The sequence below is a fragment of the Bolinopsis microptera genome, chromosome 9, assembly GCF_026151205.1.
Source record: "Bolinopsis microptera isolate Bmic1 chromosome 9, MBARI_Bmic_1.0, whole genome shotgun sequence".
Classification (NCBI taxonomy): Eukaryota; Metazoa; Ctenophora; class Tentaculata; order Lobata; family Bolinopsidae; genus Bolinopsis; species Bolinopsis microptera.
In genome coordinates this window covers 1459642-1476367 of record NC_087080.1, presented here as the reverse complement: position 1 = coordinate 1476367, position 16726 = coordinate 1459642, and the positions used below count along the sequence as shown (strand labels likewise).

Here is a 16726-nt window from a genome sequence, read left to right as displayed (position 1 = left end):
TAACCGTCATACCTCCACTTTCTCTTACCTCCTGATTCTCTCCAGTCCTTATATATAACACTGAAGTCTACACAGCCAGAACAAGAGCAGTGCTCAGCTATGTTACCACACATACCACCCCACCACCTGTTACAACACGGGTCCTCCCCATCAGGGTCACACTCAGCAGGACTGTTATCAGGGAGGGGATTAATACTACCACATCTACCGTCAGATCTCCACCTTATCTTACCTCCTGATAGAGTGAAGTATTGTACACTTAGTACTATTTGTATTGTTTATATTGTCAATATAATATGTATTTACGTATATAACTCATTTAATCATTGTGACTAATTTGTTCTCATATAATGTCGGTGTAGGGGGAAATTCAAACAAACCACTATCACTAATTAACATGGTTACACCACTGCTACTAGTTACCATGGTTACACCACTGCTACTAGTTACCATGGTTACACCACTGCTACTAGTTACCATGGTTACACCACTGCTACTAGTTAACATGGTAACACCACTGCTACTAGTTACCATGGTTACACCACTGCTACTAGTTACCATGGTTACACCACTGCTACTAGTTACCATGGGTAAACCACTATCACCTTGTTTAAAAATTTTGATCGGTTTAAATGGCAGTTTCAAATAAAATATTTTCATACAATCTTGTTAACCTGCTTTGGGCACTATCCGTCGCGGAGTCGAGTCCGCGGCGGAGCCGCCGGACTCCGAGCGGACTCCAGCGGAGCCGCCGGACTCCGAGCGGACTCCGGCGGTGCTCCGCCGAAATGTATTTACAGTGGACTCGAGTACATTTTGGCGGACTCCGAGCGGAGCCGAGCGGACTCCGAGCGGACTTTAAAGTCCGCCGCGGACTCCGAGCGGCTCCGCGACGGCTCGGCGGAGTGTCCGCCGCGGACTAAGCCACTAGGCGGACTCCGGTCCGCCGCGGACTCCGGCGGAGTGCTTGGCGGACTCCGCCGGACCTCTCCGCCAGACTTGAATCCGGCGGAGTCCGGCGGAGCTTGGCGGAGTCCGCCAGCTCGGCGGACTCCGCTCGGAGTCCGCCGGACTCCAACAGAGTCCACTGACTTCCGACCTCCGTCTTCCGACCCTCGGCTAAATTTGTCACGTGACATACAACATAGCATTTTGCAATATTGTGGTCAGATGAAAAGGTCGCTAGTGATAAACCTTAACCATTACCCTCACAATGTCAATAGTGTACAACTCTAGTCCTAACTTTGACCCTATAATGTATAAACGTTGACCCTAATCCTCCACCAAACCGTCCGCAGCGAAATATCAATGTCATTGACTGGTCACGTGACCAAAACAATTTTTGTCATATTATCTCATATGGGGAAGCGTTTTTAGTTTTACCCTACACGTTGCATGTGGCGTCATTCGGCCGGATCCCAGCAAGCAAAAATACGTCGACCATCACAGGACGACGTCAGCCAGCACTCTCTACGCTCTTCGAGCTCCGATCGTCCTGTGACGAAGTAAGGACGAAGCCTGAGGTCCTCAGGTAACATCGACCACCGATTGAAAATTCAAAGATTTTTTGACATAAAGGTCAAATGTAAAACTAAAATCTTGATGCTGATTGATTGACGACGTCAATTATGCTTACGCCCATTATGCTTACATCTCCAATTTCAATTGCAGTGTGGTGCTTGCGTGGCGCGGCGGGTCGGGTACTCATGTATTTGATTATTGAGAGTACCCCATCTTATGAACGATAGATGAACTAACAATATATTTTGAAGTTTTTTTTTGAAGTATATTATATGTATTGATTATTCTGTGGCAAATAAAATTCTCTTTTTCTTAAATTCTCTTTTTCTTAATTCGTGTTCATTGAAATATTACCGCCAGCGAGGAGCCGCAGCTGCGACTGAAAGTCGTGTTACCCACTTCCCTGTACTGTATTGTGATCAGCATGAGTTTAATCAAAGTAATGTGTATCACTCGCTTCACTCGATCCGAAATTAAAGTATATAATCCTACAACGCTAAGCTAGTAATAGAGTGGCACATCTTAACGGGGGATACGCGTATAAATTTCGATCGCTGACGTACAGCGAGCAGCACAGCTGCGAATGGCGTCAGCAAGTAGGATTTCATCTTACAAGGCACATCGCGATTACTTAGCTAACCAGGTCATTTCCGCCTCCGGCGGTCGCGCGCTACTGCAAGCGAGAGGGCTATAGTTAGAGCAACACATCGCGCCACAAGCCAAATATTTATCAACATCTTGACTATACTAGCTACGCGGTCCTTTTCCGCATGCGCTCGCGCTGTGCTCAAAAATTGACGTCGTCAATCAATCAACATCAAGATTTTAGTTTTACATTTGACCGTTATGTCAAAAAATCTTTGAATTTTCAATCGGTGGTCGATGTTACCTGAGGACCTCAGGCTTCGTCCTTACTTCGTCTCAGGACGATCGGAGCTCGAAGAGCGTAGAGAGTGCTGGCTGGCGTCGTCCTGTGATGGTCGACGTATTTTTGCTTGCTAAAAACGCTTCCCCATATGAGATAATATGACAAAAATTGTTTTGGTCACGTGACCAGTCAATGACATTGATATTTCGCTGCGGACGGTTTGGTGGAGGGTTAGGGTCAACGTTTATACATTATAGGGTCAAAGTTAGGACTAGAGTTGTACACTATTGACATTGTGAGGGTAATGGTTAAGGTTTATCACTAGCGACCTTTTCATCTGACCACAATATTGCAAAATGCTATGTTGTATGTCACGTGACAAATTTAGCCGAGGGTCGGAAGACGGAGGTCGGAAGTCAGTGGACTCTGTTGGAGTCCGGCGGACTCCGAGCGGAGTCCGCCGAGCTGGCGGACTCCGCCAAGCTCCGCCGGACTCCGCCGGATTCAAGTCTGGCGGAGAGGTCCGGCGGAGTCCGCCAAGCACTCCGCCGGAGTCCGCGGCGGACCGGAGTCCGCCTAGTGGCTTAGTCCGCGGCGGACACTCCGCCGAGCCGCCGCGGAGCCGCTCGGAGTCCGCGGCGGACTTTAAAGTCCGCTCGGAGTCCGCTCGGCTCCGCTCGGAGTCCGCCAAAATGTACTCGAGTCCACTGTAAATACATTTTGGCGGAGCACCGCCGGAGTCCGGCGGCTCCGCCGGAGTCCGCTCGGAGTCCGCTCGGAGTCCGGCGGCTCCGCCGCGGACTCGACTCCGCGACGGATAGTGCCCTGCTTTGAAATACTTTCAATAAAAATAATCTAATCAAATTATGAAATAATTTTGATCTAACAATTGATATCAGTACATCAGTACAGCCGTGGCCGATAACACTTGATCGAGCATGGAAGTGAAAGAACATAATATTGCTAACCAATAATTTGTCTTTTGTGGCGATCACTACCGAAATCTTTCACAGCTCTGGGTGCAGTTCCGTTTTCTGAAACATGAATGATCAACAACTGCGTGTATAATTAATACGGATTTACAAGTTCAAAGCCAGGATCTTTGACAAGCTGACAAGGGGTGCGCTATCTTAATCAGAATCAATCTGGACACAGTCATTTCAAGCTTGAGGGGGGGGGGGGCAATTTAGCCAAATACCCTTAACATGCTCAAAACCCAAGTTTATGGTGCTCTACTTGTAGCTAGTGGTCTCTTGAACTCGTATATGAAATGTCATCAGGATTGGACAAAAAATGACTGAGTTATGAGCAAAAAACCATGTGCCCATATTTGGGCATACGCACCAAATTTGGTAGATTTCGTCCCGTAAATTGGTCAAATATCAATATTTTTGAAGAAGACTTACTTTATATGAAAGGTAAGCCTAAACTTAACTACATATTATTCTCTGTAAGTTATAGCTTTATATCAGCTGTTTAAATGTGGATATTAAGGAGTAAGGCGAAAAGACCACAAAAAATGAACTAAATTGCCCGTAAGCTCGTATCTTGGTTCGCGATATTCGCGGAATTGATCTCATTAAAATTGTAACAACTCAATCAGTTTTCAAAATTTTTGCATGAAATTTTCGGAATCGACTTTAAATTGCATTTCCACCTTATTTTGAGAACAGATTTTTGATTTACGCCTCCAAAATAATTTGGCGGCAAAATTCAGAATTTGGCCGCCAAACGGTGCAAAAGTACAAACTCGCTCAGTTCAAACACACCGCAATCTAGTGCCCTTTGCGTATCTAATAGTAATACTTGATAGGCAATCTTGAAGTCAACTGCCAAATTACCTAATTATATTGCAAATCTGTTTTGAGGGGAAGGAGAACGAGAATGTGAGAGTTTGGGAGAGTACGTGAGACACTTTAGTATCACATTTAGGTCACAAAATGATCAATTATTTAATTAAACCACTTACCACCGACCGATTTGAAAAATATTTTTAAATTACTCCTCCAGATCCAGTCTCACCCTTCAATTGGACGTAACTCAATAGCTGAAGTAACTCTGATAGGTACTTCCTATTAGAACCTGTAAAACTGGCCTCCAGCACGCCATGTTTGAAATTCAAGAAAATGGGGGATATTCAAAGGGTGCAGGATTTTCTGTGTTCAGCTCGACAACATACCGGTAGAAATTATTTCGTAGACCCTAAAATAACTCCTCCAGATCCAGTCTTACCCTTTAATTGGACATAACTTAATAGCTGAAGTAGCTCTGATACGTCCAATTAGAACCTGTAAGACTGGCATCCAGCTCGCCATTTTTGAGATTCAAGCAAATCGAGGATGTTCAAAGGGTGCAGGATGTTCAGCTCGACAAAATACCGGTAAAAATTATTCCGTGGGCCCTAAAATTACTCCTCCAGATCCAGTATTACCCTTCAATTGGACGTAAGTCACTAGCTGAAGTAGCTCTGATACTTCCGATTAGAATCTGTAAAACCTTGCAAATGCAAGTATTTATGTTCAGTAAATTATAACGCTCACAATTTCTTACCTGATTCTGTTGAACTAGAAGGGCCAGAAGAGGTAACCTGCTGTTCTCTTCGAACCATCCCGTGTTTTCTTTCAACTGTACCACCTTGAACGACATTTGTATTTAGTAGCCATATAATTGTGACATCTGATTCGCCTTACTTTAAATGTCAATAAATACGCCTTGATGAGTGTTGCTAAAAATTTACAACTCACCGTTTTGTATGTATGTATTAGTTCGATCTGTGAACCAGTGATATTAGGGCCCATTGAAACTAGCATCACTACAAGATTGCAAAAACAACTTTAACCAAATGTAGCCAATATTGGTCTAATGTTGGTGACAGTTAAAGATCTAATTGTTGCAATTTTTTATGTTCAGTAGATTATAACGCTCACAATTTCTAACCTGATTCTGTTGAACTAGAAGGGCCAGAAGAGGTTACCTGCTGTTCTTTTCGAACCATTCCGTGTTTTCTTCCAACTGTAGTACCTGGAACGAAATTTGTATTTAGTAGCCATATAATATTAGTACAGACAAATCCGTCTGAAAAAATCGATCTGCTGACACACGAAGCTTTCAGAGGATTTTTGACGTTTTTGAGTACCATTAGGTGCCCTTTATGGCTGACCAACTTTTCCAAACTTTTCCACTTGTCTTAAGGCCACTTTTTGCCACTTTACCACTTTTTACCACCTTTCTTGTTTGTCGAATATCTTTAGTTGTGAACATCGTAAAAGGTTGCAGATCAATCGAGTGTGTTCATATTATCAGGAAGAAAAACTTTTGTACAAACAATTTTTACGTCAGATAATAAGTTAATTGGATAATTATCAATTAACTAATTAGCAAAATTCTAAAAATTTTTTATTGGCTCAAAATGATCGGAATAGCTTGAAACACGGAGAAAAGTATTTTTTAGAAAAACTTTGAAAATTTTTCACTTACATTTTTTTTCGAGACTTAAGAAAAATTTCGAAAATTCAAAAAATTTTTCCGCCAAAAGTGATCAAACCGCATGAAACACGGAGTAGTACAGTCAAATCCGTCTTTTTGTCGGACAAAATTCGCAACAAAGCGATTTTAACGGGATATGGTCGGGACAGGTCCCAGGATTCATTCCAGAGAGTTCCCAAAATCCTCGACTTCAGGAAAATCCACAGTTACCACTTTTTTACCACCTTTTTACCACTTTGGTTTTCCGCAAATAAGTCACGTTCTGAATATCCTAGAAGATTCTAGTTTAAAGCATTGTGTTAAGAAAACAAAGAAGAACAACTTTTTCTTTAACAACGTTTTCAAAAATAAATTATTTATTTAATTAATTAAATAATTAATAAATTTTAAAATATTTCAAAAATACATTTTCATGAAAAATGTTCACAATTACATTCCACGAATATTGAACTAATTTCTATGAAAATTTTGAAAATTTTCACTAACAATATTTTGAACTTGTAAAATTTACGAAATTTGAGAAGAAAAACCACTATTTACCACTTTTTACCACATTGAATCTCCGCTAAAAAAACGACTTCTGAATATCGTAGAAGGTTCTAGATTGAACCAATGTGTTCAAAATATAAAGAGAACAAAGTTTTATCTGACAACCTTTGGATTAGATAATTAATTAATTAGTTAATTCGATTATTAAACAAATATCCAAAAATTATAAAAATTATTTTTGATCAAAATATTTTAAAATTACATATCACGAATAATTAACAAATTTCCATTAAATTAATCGGGAAATCGAAGTAGTACTTTATATAACCATATATATACTAGATAACAGTCTAACTTATGAGTCCTCAGCTGGCACATTGCTGCAATTGTCCTGACATTTGAGGCAGGTTGATCCACAATGTATTCCTGCTTTTCTGCATGAACAAGCATTGCCACAACCTGACTTTAAACATTTGCAACTGATTTTTTGAATGAGCTTTTTCGGAGCTGTACTCATAAGAGTGGTCACTGGTACATGTGTCCCATTGTTCATCTTCCATCCCAGCTTATCGGATCTAGGTCATTCTCATCCCACACCTGCTGCTGATGGTAAACACGATAAGAATGTTGGCGGGAGCTGTTCGCACTTGATGTCTGCTGTTGAAGATTGCGACTTCTGTTCAAGAACTGAAAGTCTTGCTTCATCTAGTGATCTCGATTTTTATGAAATCAGCTATTCTTAACCAATACAATGTTTTAATTTACCAGGCAAATGAGGAGTTAGTTTCGGTGAATAGCTTTAAGAGGGCGAATGATCGACAATGTAAATTTGCATGGAATGAAATATGGAAAGGGTTGCTGTCCTCAGGTACTATTTAAACTATTTATCTTTTAAGTAAGTGCACTAACTTTTAAACTATGCCCAGCAAATTTGAAACGGATACGTACAGTCCTATTCTTTATCCTGACGCCTCTCATACCTTGTATAAATAAAGAAATCAACGCACCACAGGTTGGATCAACAACCCCTGGTCACTGAACGAAATTAAACGGCAGTACAACGGCATGACTGATTCAGCTCTGAGTGACGTCTTGTGTGTATTATTGCAGACAGTGACCATAGACCAGTTCCAAAGATTCATATCTAGCCTAGCGGTTAGAGCATCCGCCTTCTGCGCAGAGGTTCAGGGTTCGAATCCCAGTGTCACCTAGTCTAGGGAGTAGCTAAGGATCCATTGGATCTAAGGGATCTCAACGGTCGACTCAACCGAATGATAGGAAACTTAATTGAGGTTTAAATGAGGCGGGGCACCTGTTAAAAGTTCAAGCAACTAGGATACCCCTTCAGTGCATACTGTAAACATAGTGCTGTTAACTATTATATCGGCCAATGAAGAGGAGTTCGTTGTAACTGAGACAGGACCATCTTTAGTCCGCGAACACAGTTTAAACAAATGTCCATTCTGTAACGTAGAGATCGCACTAAATGATAAATCCTCAAACCGGATTACAGACAGGGTAAATTATTGTGCGGGGGAGGGGGGAGGTGGTATAGTACACATACGTTAGGCTCTTACTAAGTTCCTAATTCGCTCGCCCAAAAATTTCTCGTGACTTTCTCCGTAGCTTAGTGCACTAGATTCCCACTATCGGAATCGTTCTGAATAGCCGATCCTTACCAACTCCGTGGATCCGACTGGTGGTGTCTGATCCAGTGAAAGCGTGGCACAGAAATCGTGCAGAAAGCCCAATTACGGTATCCTAGCACCCTGTCACGTGATAAGCAATTAGGTAATCATTGATAACCCAATCAATTTCGCTAACGAGATAAACAAATTGCTTGATAACTTCGTCATTTTCAATCCGTTTCGCACATCGTTTTGCAGATGTTTTGATTTGCAGAGAGGCAGTTCTGTGGTCTAATCCAGTTGATGTTTCTGTAAGTCGAGAGATATGATGTGTAAATATTTATAAATAAGCTATAATAGTATCGTACAAATTTTGATATTTTACCGTTTATTCCATTTATCTGAATTTTTTAAATCTGTTATCTAATCTATGTGACGGTGTATGTTCTGTTATTCAAGTAAATTCATTTTACGTCACGGCAAATATTTTTGATAAAAAGTATATTTTGAAATTTTTAAAAATTTAATTATTATTTAATTAATAAATCAATTAATTATCTAATCCAAAGGTTGTCAGATAAAAAGTTGTTCTCTTTTATATTTTGAACACATTGGTTCAATCTAGAACCTTCGACGACATTCAGAAGTCGTTTTATTAGCGGAGATTCAATGTGGTAAAAAGTGATAAATAGTGGTTATTCTTTACGAATTTCGAAAATTTTACAAGTCCAAAATATTGAAAGTGAAAATTTTTATAAAAATTAGTTCATTGCACGTGGAATGTAATTGTGAACATTTTTTATGAAAATATATTTTTGAAATATTTGAAATTTTATTAATTATTTAATTTATTAATTAAATAATTTATTTTTGAAAAAGTTGTTAAAGGAAAAGTTGTTCTTCTTTGTTTTCTAAACACAATGCTTTAAACTAGAATCTTCTAGGATATTCAGAACGTGACTTATTTGCAGAAAACCAAAGTGGTAAAAAGGTGGTAAAAAAGTGGTAATTGTGGATTTTCCTGAAGTCGAGGATTTTGGGAACTCTCTGGAATGATTCCTGGGACCTGTCCCGACCATATCCCGTTAAAATCGCTTTGTTGCGAATTTTGTCCGACAAAGGCTTAAATTAGGACGGATTTGACTGTACTAGAGAAAAATGCCTTTCAAAAAAACTTAATACTTAAATCGCCAATATTTGTAGTTGGAGTTCAGTAAATCTCGGCAGATTTTAGTAAACAGGAATTACTAAGTGAAGAGGTCTGAAACTGAAAAACGTTAACCATACGATCGCGCGGCGATATAAGAGTTTCATAAACTAATTTTCACAGAAACTGCACCAATGGCACAGTCAAGATCGAAACGATAGCCTGCTGTACTGTCATTTTATTGATTTCAATGATGAATCAGTGGGGTTAAGATAATCACATTTGTAATAAATAAACATCTCTGTACCGTCAATTGTGCTAATCTAAACCAGCCTACCTGTATTACCAGACCTCTTCTTTTCCTCGACAATCAAACCAAGTTGTTCATATCGCATTTGGTGGGTGATGTAAGTAGTAATACATATCGAGCTGTATTCAATCACAATACGACACAATGCAATACGTGTATATTATATTATGGCCCTTAATGAGGTATATGAAACGTTCTATACCGTACACTTCTCGTTACTCCAGTGAGAGGCCCAGTATGGAGAGGTTTAACAGTTTAGCACGAAAACGTCTACTTGGCCTCATGGCTCTTTGACAGCTCAAAGAAGGTGAGAAAAGACCAGAAAGCTTAAATTTTCAACTCCACATTAATCCTGAGCTGATCATCATGGCCCCGAATATCCTACGGGAAGAACCCGTATTTTTACCTCACGACGTCCGGATTTCAAATCAACACCCTCAATAACATTAACAATCCTTCCTGATCAGGATCTGTCTCTATTAGCAATTTCCAAAATATCCTGACTCTCGTGGAACATTTCACTGAATTAATTATTACTGGTTTTTTATTACCCCTTGCCCGTCATTCGTATCTACATCTTACCCTTGCCAGTATGTTACCCTTGCTGATTTTACGTTTAGCCGACCCTGACATATGGGGGTGATTTGAGGTAACCACCGATCCAGCATAGCTATAGTAAATGAAGCGGTATGCAGAACAATACAAAACAAGTCACAGTTGATGTTGGAAGGTGTATTTACACTTGCTTCCTGGACCTGGCTGTTCCTTAGTTTCCCTGATCTGCTCTTGCCTTCTTCGAACTGTAAATGAGCCATGAGGCCAAGTATACGTTTTCGTGATAAACTTTAAAACGTCTCTATACCGGGTTTCTCACGGTATAAAGCGTTACATAAACCTCATTAGTCATTAAGAGCCATATAATATACACGTATTGTGTTGTAGTCTGATTGAATACAGCTCGATATGTATTAGTTTCAATACTTTCAACACTATACTATATAACAAATAATTTTAATGACAGGATGGATTACTGAGGGCACTGTGTTAAGGTGATTTAAGTGGGTCCCAATTCCCACCGACCATTCTTCTTTGTGTTATGAATACTTGCTTCATCATCTCCTTTTAATAAAAATCACGGTGTCTTTATTGACTAAGCGCATTACTACTTACATCACCCACCAAATGCGATATGAACAACTTGGTTTGATTGTCGAGGAAAAGAAGAGGTCTGGTATTACAGGTAGGCTGGTTTAGATTAGCACAATTGACGGTACAGAGATGTTTATTTATTACAGATGTGATTATCTTAACCCCACTGATTCATCATTGAAATCAATAAAATGACAGTACAGCAGGCTATCGTTTCGATCTTGACTGTGCCATTGGTGCAGTTTCTGTGAAAATTAGTTTATGAAACTCTTATATCGCCGCGCGATCGTATGGTTAACGTTTTTCAGTTTCAGACCTCTTCACTTAGTAATTCCTGATTACTAAAATCTGCCGAGATTTACTGAACTCCAACTACAAATATTGGCGATTTAAGTATTCTTGAAACGAAAAATTCTCTAAGTTTTTTTGAAAGGCATTTTTCTCCGTGTTTCATGCGGTTTGATCACATTTGGCGGAAAAAATATTTTGAATTTTCGAAATTTTTTCTCAGTCTCGAAAAAAAAATGTAAGTGAAAAATTTTCAAAGTTTTTCTAAAAAATACGTTTCTCCGTGTTTCAAGCTATTCCGATCATTTTAAGCCAATAAAAATTTTTTAGAATTTTGCTAATTAGTTAATTGATAATTATCCAATTAACTTATTATCTGACGTAAAAATTGTTTGTACAAAAGTTTTTCTTCCTGATAATATGAACACACTCGATTGATCCGCAACCTTTTACGATGTTCACAACTAAAGATATTCGACAAACAAGAAAGGTGGTAAAAAGTGGTAAAGTGGCAAAAAGTGGCCTTAAGACAAGTGGAAAAGTTTGGAAAAGTTGGTCAGCCATAAAGGGCACCTAATGGGACTCAAAAACGTCAAAAATCCTCTGAAAGCTTCGTGTGTCAGCAGATCGATTTTTTCAGACGGATTTGTCTGTACTATATTGCCATCTGATTCGCCTTAATTTAAATTTCAATAAATACGCCTTGATAAGTGTTGCTTAAAAATTACATCTCTTCGTGGGGGGACTTTAGACCCCTCCCTAGTGCGATTCACCATTACCATTAGTTGTTAAAATAATTAGGGATCGTATCTTATTTATTGTTGTATGGGGTCGGGAACAACCAAATAAAATGTGTGACTCTACGGTGTCTAAAAATATTGACTAGGGCCACGCCCATATTTTTCACCAATTATTAACAGTTAAAATTATCTTGATTGTCAATATAGTCATGAAGGAGTACGTATGAAAGGAGTTCTAAATGAATGCTCCTTTAATATAAACAGTAAAAAATTAATTTTAGTCGAGATCTCAGGTCTCTACAATGTAGGCAAGTTCCTGCAGGGGTTTGCGCCTTGTGCAGAAGCACGAAATTCACTCAGCTCACCAAGTTTGAGATTCAAGCAAATCGAGGATGTTCAAAGGGTACAGGATGATCAGCTCGACAAAATACCGATAGATCCTATTTCGTAGGTGATTAAATTACTCCTCCACATCCAGTCTTACCCTCCAATTGGACATAAATCAATAGCTGAAGTAGCTCTGATACAACCGATTAGAACCTGTAAGACTGGCCTCCACTCTCCAGCTCGCCATTTTTGAGATTCAAGCAAAATACCGGTACAACTTATTTCGTAGGCCCTAAATTACTCCTCCAGATCAAGTCTTACTCTTCAATACATAGAGAACATAACTCAATAGCTGATGTAAGTATAATCAACTGAGTAGTAATAACAATAAGATTTACGTAGAATTTATTGTCTTGCACTATTTATAGTTTGTTCAACTTTGTGGTAGGTTGAGATGGACGGAATTTCTAACCTGTTCGTTGTTCGCTGTCAATGTCATATCCTTTTTCTTTTCCTGATTTTCCTGGAAAAGAATGATATCACTTAGCGTAACATCATACATACGGACTTTTTCTGGTCCGGCATTTCATTAAACGTTGGAACTTTCCACAAATAAAACTGTCGAATAGACTATAACGTGAATACTGAATAATGGGAACGATAAGATAGAATCCGTTTATTTAATTTCAAACATCATACCTTGGAGTTGACTGTAGTAACCCTGAACTAGGAAGATCAGTAGAGGCAGTGCGATTAAAAGATTAACTTTCATTCTCGCTTCACCTGATTTCGAGAGTCGTTGTCTTTGGCTGATTTAGCTAATTAAAATGGAATATTGTGTTAACGCAACAATTTATCAAAACAACGATGATATGCAAAAAACAAAACATAGATATGCAAAATCGAGAACTCGATTAAAACTAAAAAATAAAAATGCTGAACTATTGAGGTCAGGCAAACAAATAAAAGCCCAAAATCAAATCAGTTTGAATTTCATTTACTCAACGGTTTGGTCATTTATATCAATATGATTAAAATGAAAAACGCCAAATAACCTATGAGGGGCTGCAATAACGGTTGTGTTAGAAATCGCTTACTATTTTTTAAATGACAGGATTTGTATGGGGAAAGGGTTCGGGAGTCCCTAAAATGACTTACAGGGTAGGAGTAACAACTAGATGGGTGGGGGAGCGTAATAATGTCATTTCTACAGTGTGTTTAAATTTAAAGTTACTTACTGGAGGGCAGGAGTAACAACTAGATGGGGAGGGGGAGCGTAATAATGTAATTTCTACACTGTGTTTAAATTTAAAGTAACTTACAGGGCAGGAGTAAGAACTAGATGGAGAGGGGGAGCATAATAATGTAATTTCTACACTGTGTTTAAATTTAAAGTGACTTACAGGGCAGAAATAACAACTAAATGGGGAGGGGAGCGTAATAATGTAATTTCTACACTGTGTTTAAATTTAAAGTTACTTACAGGGCAGGAGTAACAACTAGATGGGGAGGGGGAGTGTAATACTGTAATTTCTACACTGTGTTTAAATTTAAAGTGACTTACAGGGCAGGAGTAACAACTAGATGGGGAGGGGGAGCGTAATAATGTAATTTCTACACAGTGTTTAAATAATAAGTGATAACTTATAAGGAAAATAAGTGATAGTGGTCATTTTAACTGATAGATTTGAAACTAAGTGAACACACCCCAGTTAAATTCGTCAGCCCAAAGTAAATATCCGTCCTTGGTAACTACCTCTGGACAGTAAATTTCAATAACTGTAGCGGCAGAAATTGCGATATTTTCCAAACCAAATTAACCACATGAACATCTAAGCAGCGTGTGATTGGTCCAAGCACGTAACCAAACACCAAAATATGCTGCTGAGTTGGCGGGGATGTTTAAGGAAAATCTCTCAATTTTTGGTTTTCCTGAAATTATATGATCATTTTCCACGTCCGTAATTATTTTCGTTCAAATTTACCCGTGAGTAGAAGATTTCCCTTACACCAATCTAACATATTTATTAATTCTCTTTAGATCTAACAAATGATGGATATCCTGTAAACACCACCAGAGAGAGGGGTGAGATTACAAAGATACTGTTATTGGTTACCATAGTAACCATCTGTAGTACCATGGTAACAGAGATCTTGTTAAGGTTCACAAGAGCAAGAGGAAATGAGTCAACTTTATATATTACGTAAATCCACATGTGGCACGTAAATGCAGCAGTGTGCACAGTGTGGCACTTGTGTCACTATCATGCAGCACTTGTGTCACTAATATGCAGCACTTGTGTCACTAATATGCAGCACTTGTGTCACTAATATGCAGCACTTGCGGCACTAACATGCGGCACTTGCGGTATTAACATGCGGCACATGCGGCACTAACATGCGGCACTTGTGGCACTAATATGCGGCACAAAGTTTTATGTAATTCAACAGCTGATTCTTTAGCCCAGGTTTCAATTCATGAAGCTGTTGATATCGTTGTTTGCGAACCTATTGACTCTCCCATTCAAGATTCAACTGACGAAGCTGAATTTTATTCTCCGACAGAAGGAGATCCTTTTGCTCAGATGATCACACAAAATGAAACATACGATTTAACTGGATTTGGAGAGCCTCTTGCAGACGAGATCTTGCCAAATGAAGCCGAGGAAGAGAATATGTTACCTAAATCACGACACCATCACCACGAACTTGACTCGGTGAATCCAAAGGAAACTTCTGTCAAAATGGACATACAGAGCGACGTTACTGTTGATGATAGTCAGATAATGGTAGATGGATCACAGTACCTTACAACTGGTCACGATGAAATAGAAGCTGAATTAATTTCCTCAGGTCCAATGTTCACCCCACCTGAAGAAGGAGAGAACTGTCCACTGCTGTCAAGTGAGGTAGTGGAGGTGAACGAGAAATGTAGAGAGTGGGTAAACTCAACTTCCTTCTGTGATGAGATATTTCACAGTTTTGAAACGAAGACAGACCGTGAGGAGAACCAGGTGGAGACTGATGGTCGAGACATACCCCTGGACATGTTACATGAGAGAGCGAGGAACCTGGGAATAACAATAGAATTGGCAGGAGGATGTGGAGGGCGCAATGTGGAGGAGGAAGAACCAGAACCCACAAAACTTGAGGAGGAATACGAGCCAATAGAAATATTAGAGCAAACTCCCGAGAAGGACTTCTTTGATCCACCGATAGAAGAGACTCCAGACTTTTCCAGTGACCGTGATTTTCAGGTCAATTTCGACACTTGTAAAATCAAAGGTTTACTTGAAAATATTGATCCAAGTAAAGCGCAAGGGGCCGACAATATCCATGGAAGAATTTTAAAATACTGTTCAGTGAGCCTGTCTAAGCCTCTTGCTATCCTTTTTGAAGCTTCTTATAAAACTGGATGTATTCCAGCAGATTGGAAAATGGCAAACGTTGTTCCAGTTCATAAAAAAAGGCTCTAAAATTGAAGTTAACAACTATAGGCCAATTTCTCTGACAAGCATTATTATGAAAGTTTACGAAAAAGTAATCCGGGATGAATTGCTCAATCGATGTGAACATCTTATTGATCAACGTCAACATGGTTTTATGAGTAGGAAATCATGTACAACTCAGCTAGTAAATTTTTGTGACAGCTTAGCCCTATCTCTCAATGACAATGTTCGCACTGACATAATATACTTTGATTTCCAAAAAGCTTTTGATTCTGTCAACCACGACATAATTCTGTTGAAGCTCAAAGAACAATATAACATTGATGCATCTCTACTGAGATTCTTCAAGTGCTACCTTGAAAACAGATACCAAAGGGTTGTCATTGGAAATAAAATGTCTGCTCCCTGTCAGGTTAGATCAGGTGTCCCCCAGGGCTCAATTTTAGGGCCTACTTTATTTATACTTTTTCTTAATGACATTACAGAGGATTTGTCACCGGAAACAAATATAACCATGTATGCTGATGATACAAAAATATGGCGTAGAATCACGTCCCAGGATGACCATTGGCTGCTCCAGCGGGATATTAACAGTCTTCAAAATTGGGCATCATAATAAGATGGTGTTTCACCCTTCAAAAAGTCACGTTCTTTCTATTACCCGAGCATATTCTATGAATCGTAGTGTTAATTTTGTGTACTCAATGAATGAAACGGCTATCGAATACACAGACATTGAAAAAGATCTTGGAGTACATATCAATAGTAAGTTAGATTGGTCACATCACTGTGATATGATATACTCTAAGGCTAGTCAGAGGTTAGGCCTTCTAAAAAGAACATGTTACTTCACCAAGAACACTAAAAAACGTCGGGCCTTCTATCTATCTCAGGTTAGAAGTCATTTCGAACACTGCACAATTGTCTGGCGGCCTCATTCAGAAACCTCGGTGGAGAAACTTGAATCGATACAAAAAAGAGGTATCAAGTGGATCCTTAATGATATTTACTTGAGCCTTAGGGACAAAAAAAGGTATTTCATAGCGTGTAAGGAACTAAATATCCTTCCACTCTCGGTAAGGTTTGATTACAAGGATATATTATATTTTCATAATATTTTTTATGACATGTCAGTTGTGACATTTCCACCTTACTTACGACGTTTCATGGGAAGTAGGTTAAGGCGATCACATCTAGACGATCTCAGTATGATTAGTGACATTTCTCCTCAAGTTCCACAAAACCTTACGTCAAGCCAGACCAGATGTTCAGGCATATCTAAGTCTTACTTTTACAGAGCACACATTCTTTGGAATAAACTCCC

The 16726-nt window shown here is 39.2% G+C and overlaps 1 protein-coding gene across 1 annotated transcript in view; it reads right to left on the bottom strand.

Moving 5' to 3' along the window:
- Nucleotides 1-16726, bottom strand: part of LOC134820960 (secreted protein C-like) — a 92271-nt gene that overhangs the window by 37578 nt on the left and 37967 nt on the right. Inside the window, exon 6 of the mRNA XM_063831630.1 lies at nucleotides 4940-5023. Within this exon, the coding sequence (XP_063687700.1) occupies nucleotides 4940-5023 (84 nt within the window). The remainder of the gene's footprint in view (nucleotides 1-4939; nucleotides 5024-16726) is intronic.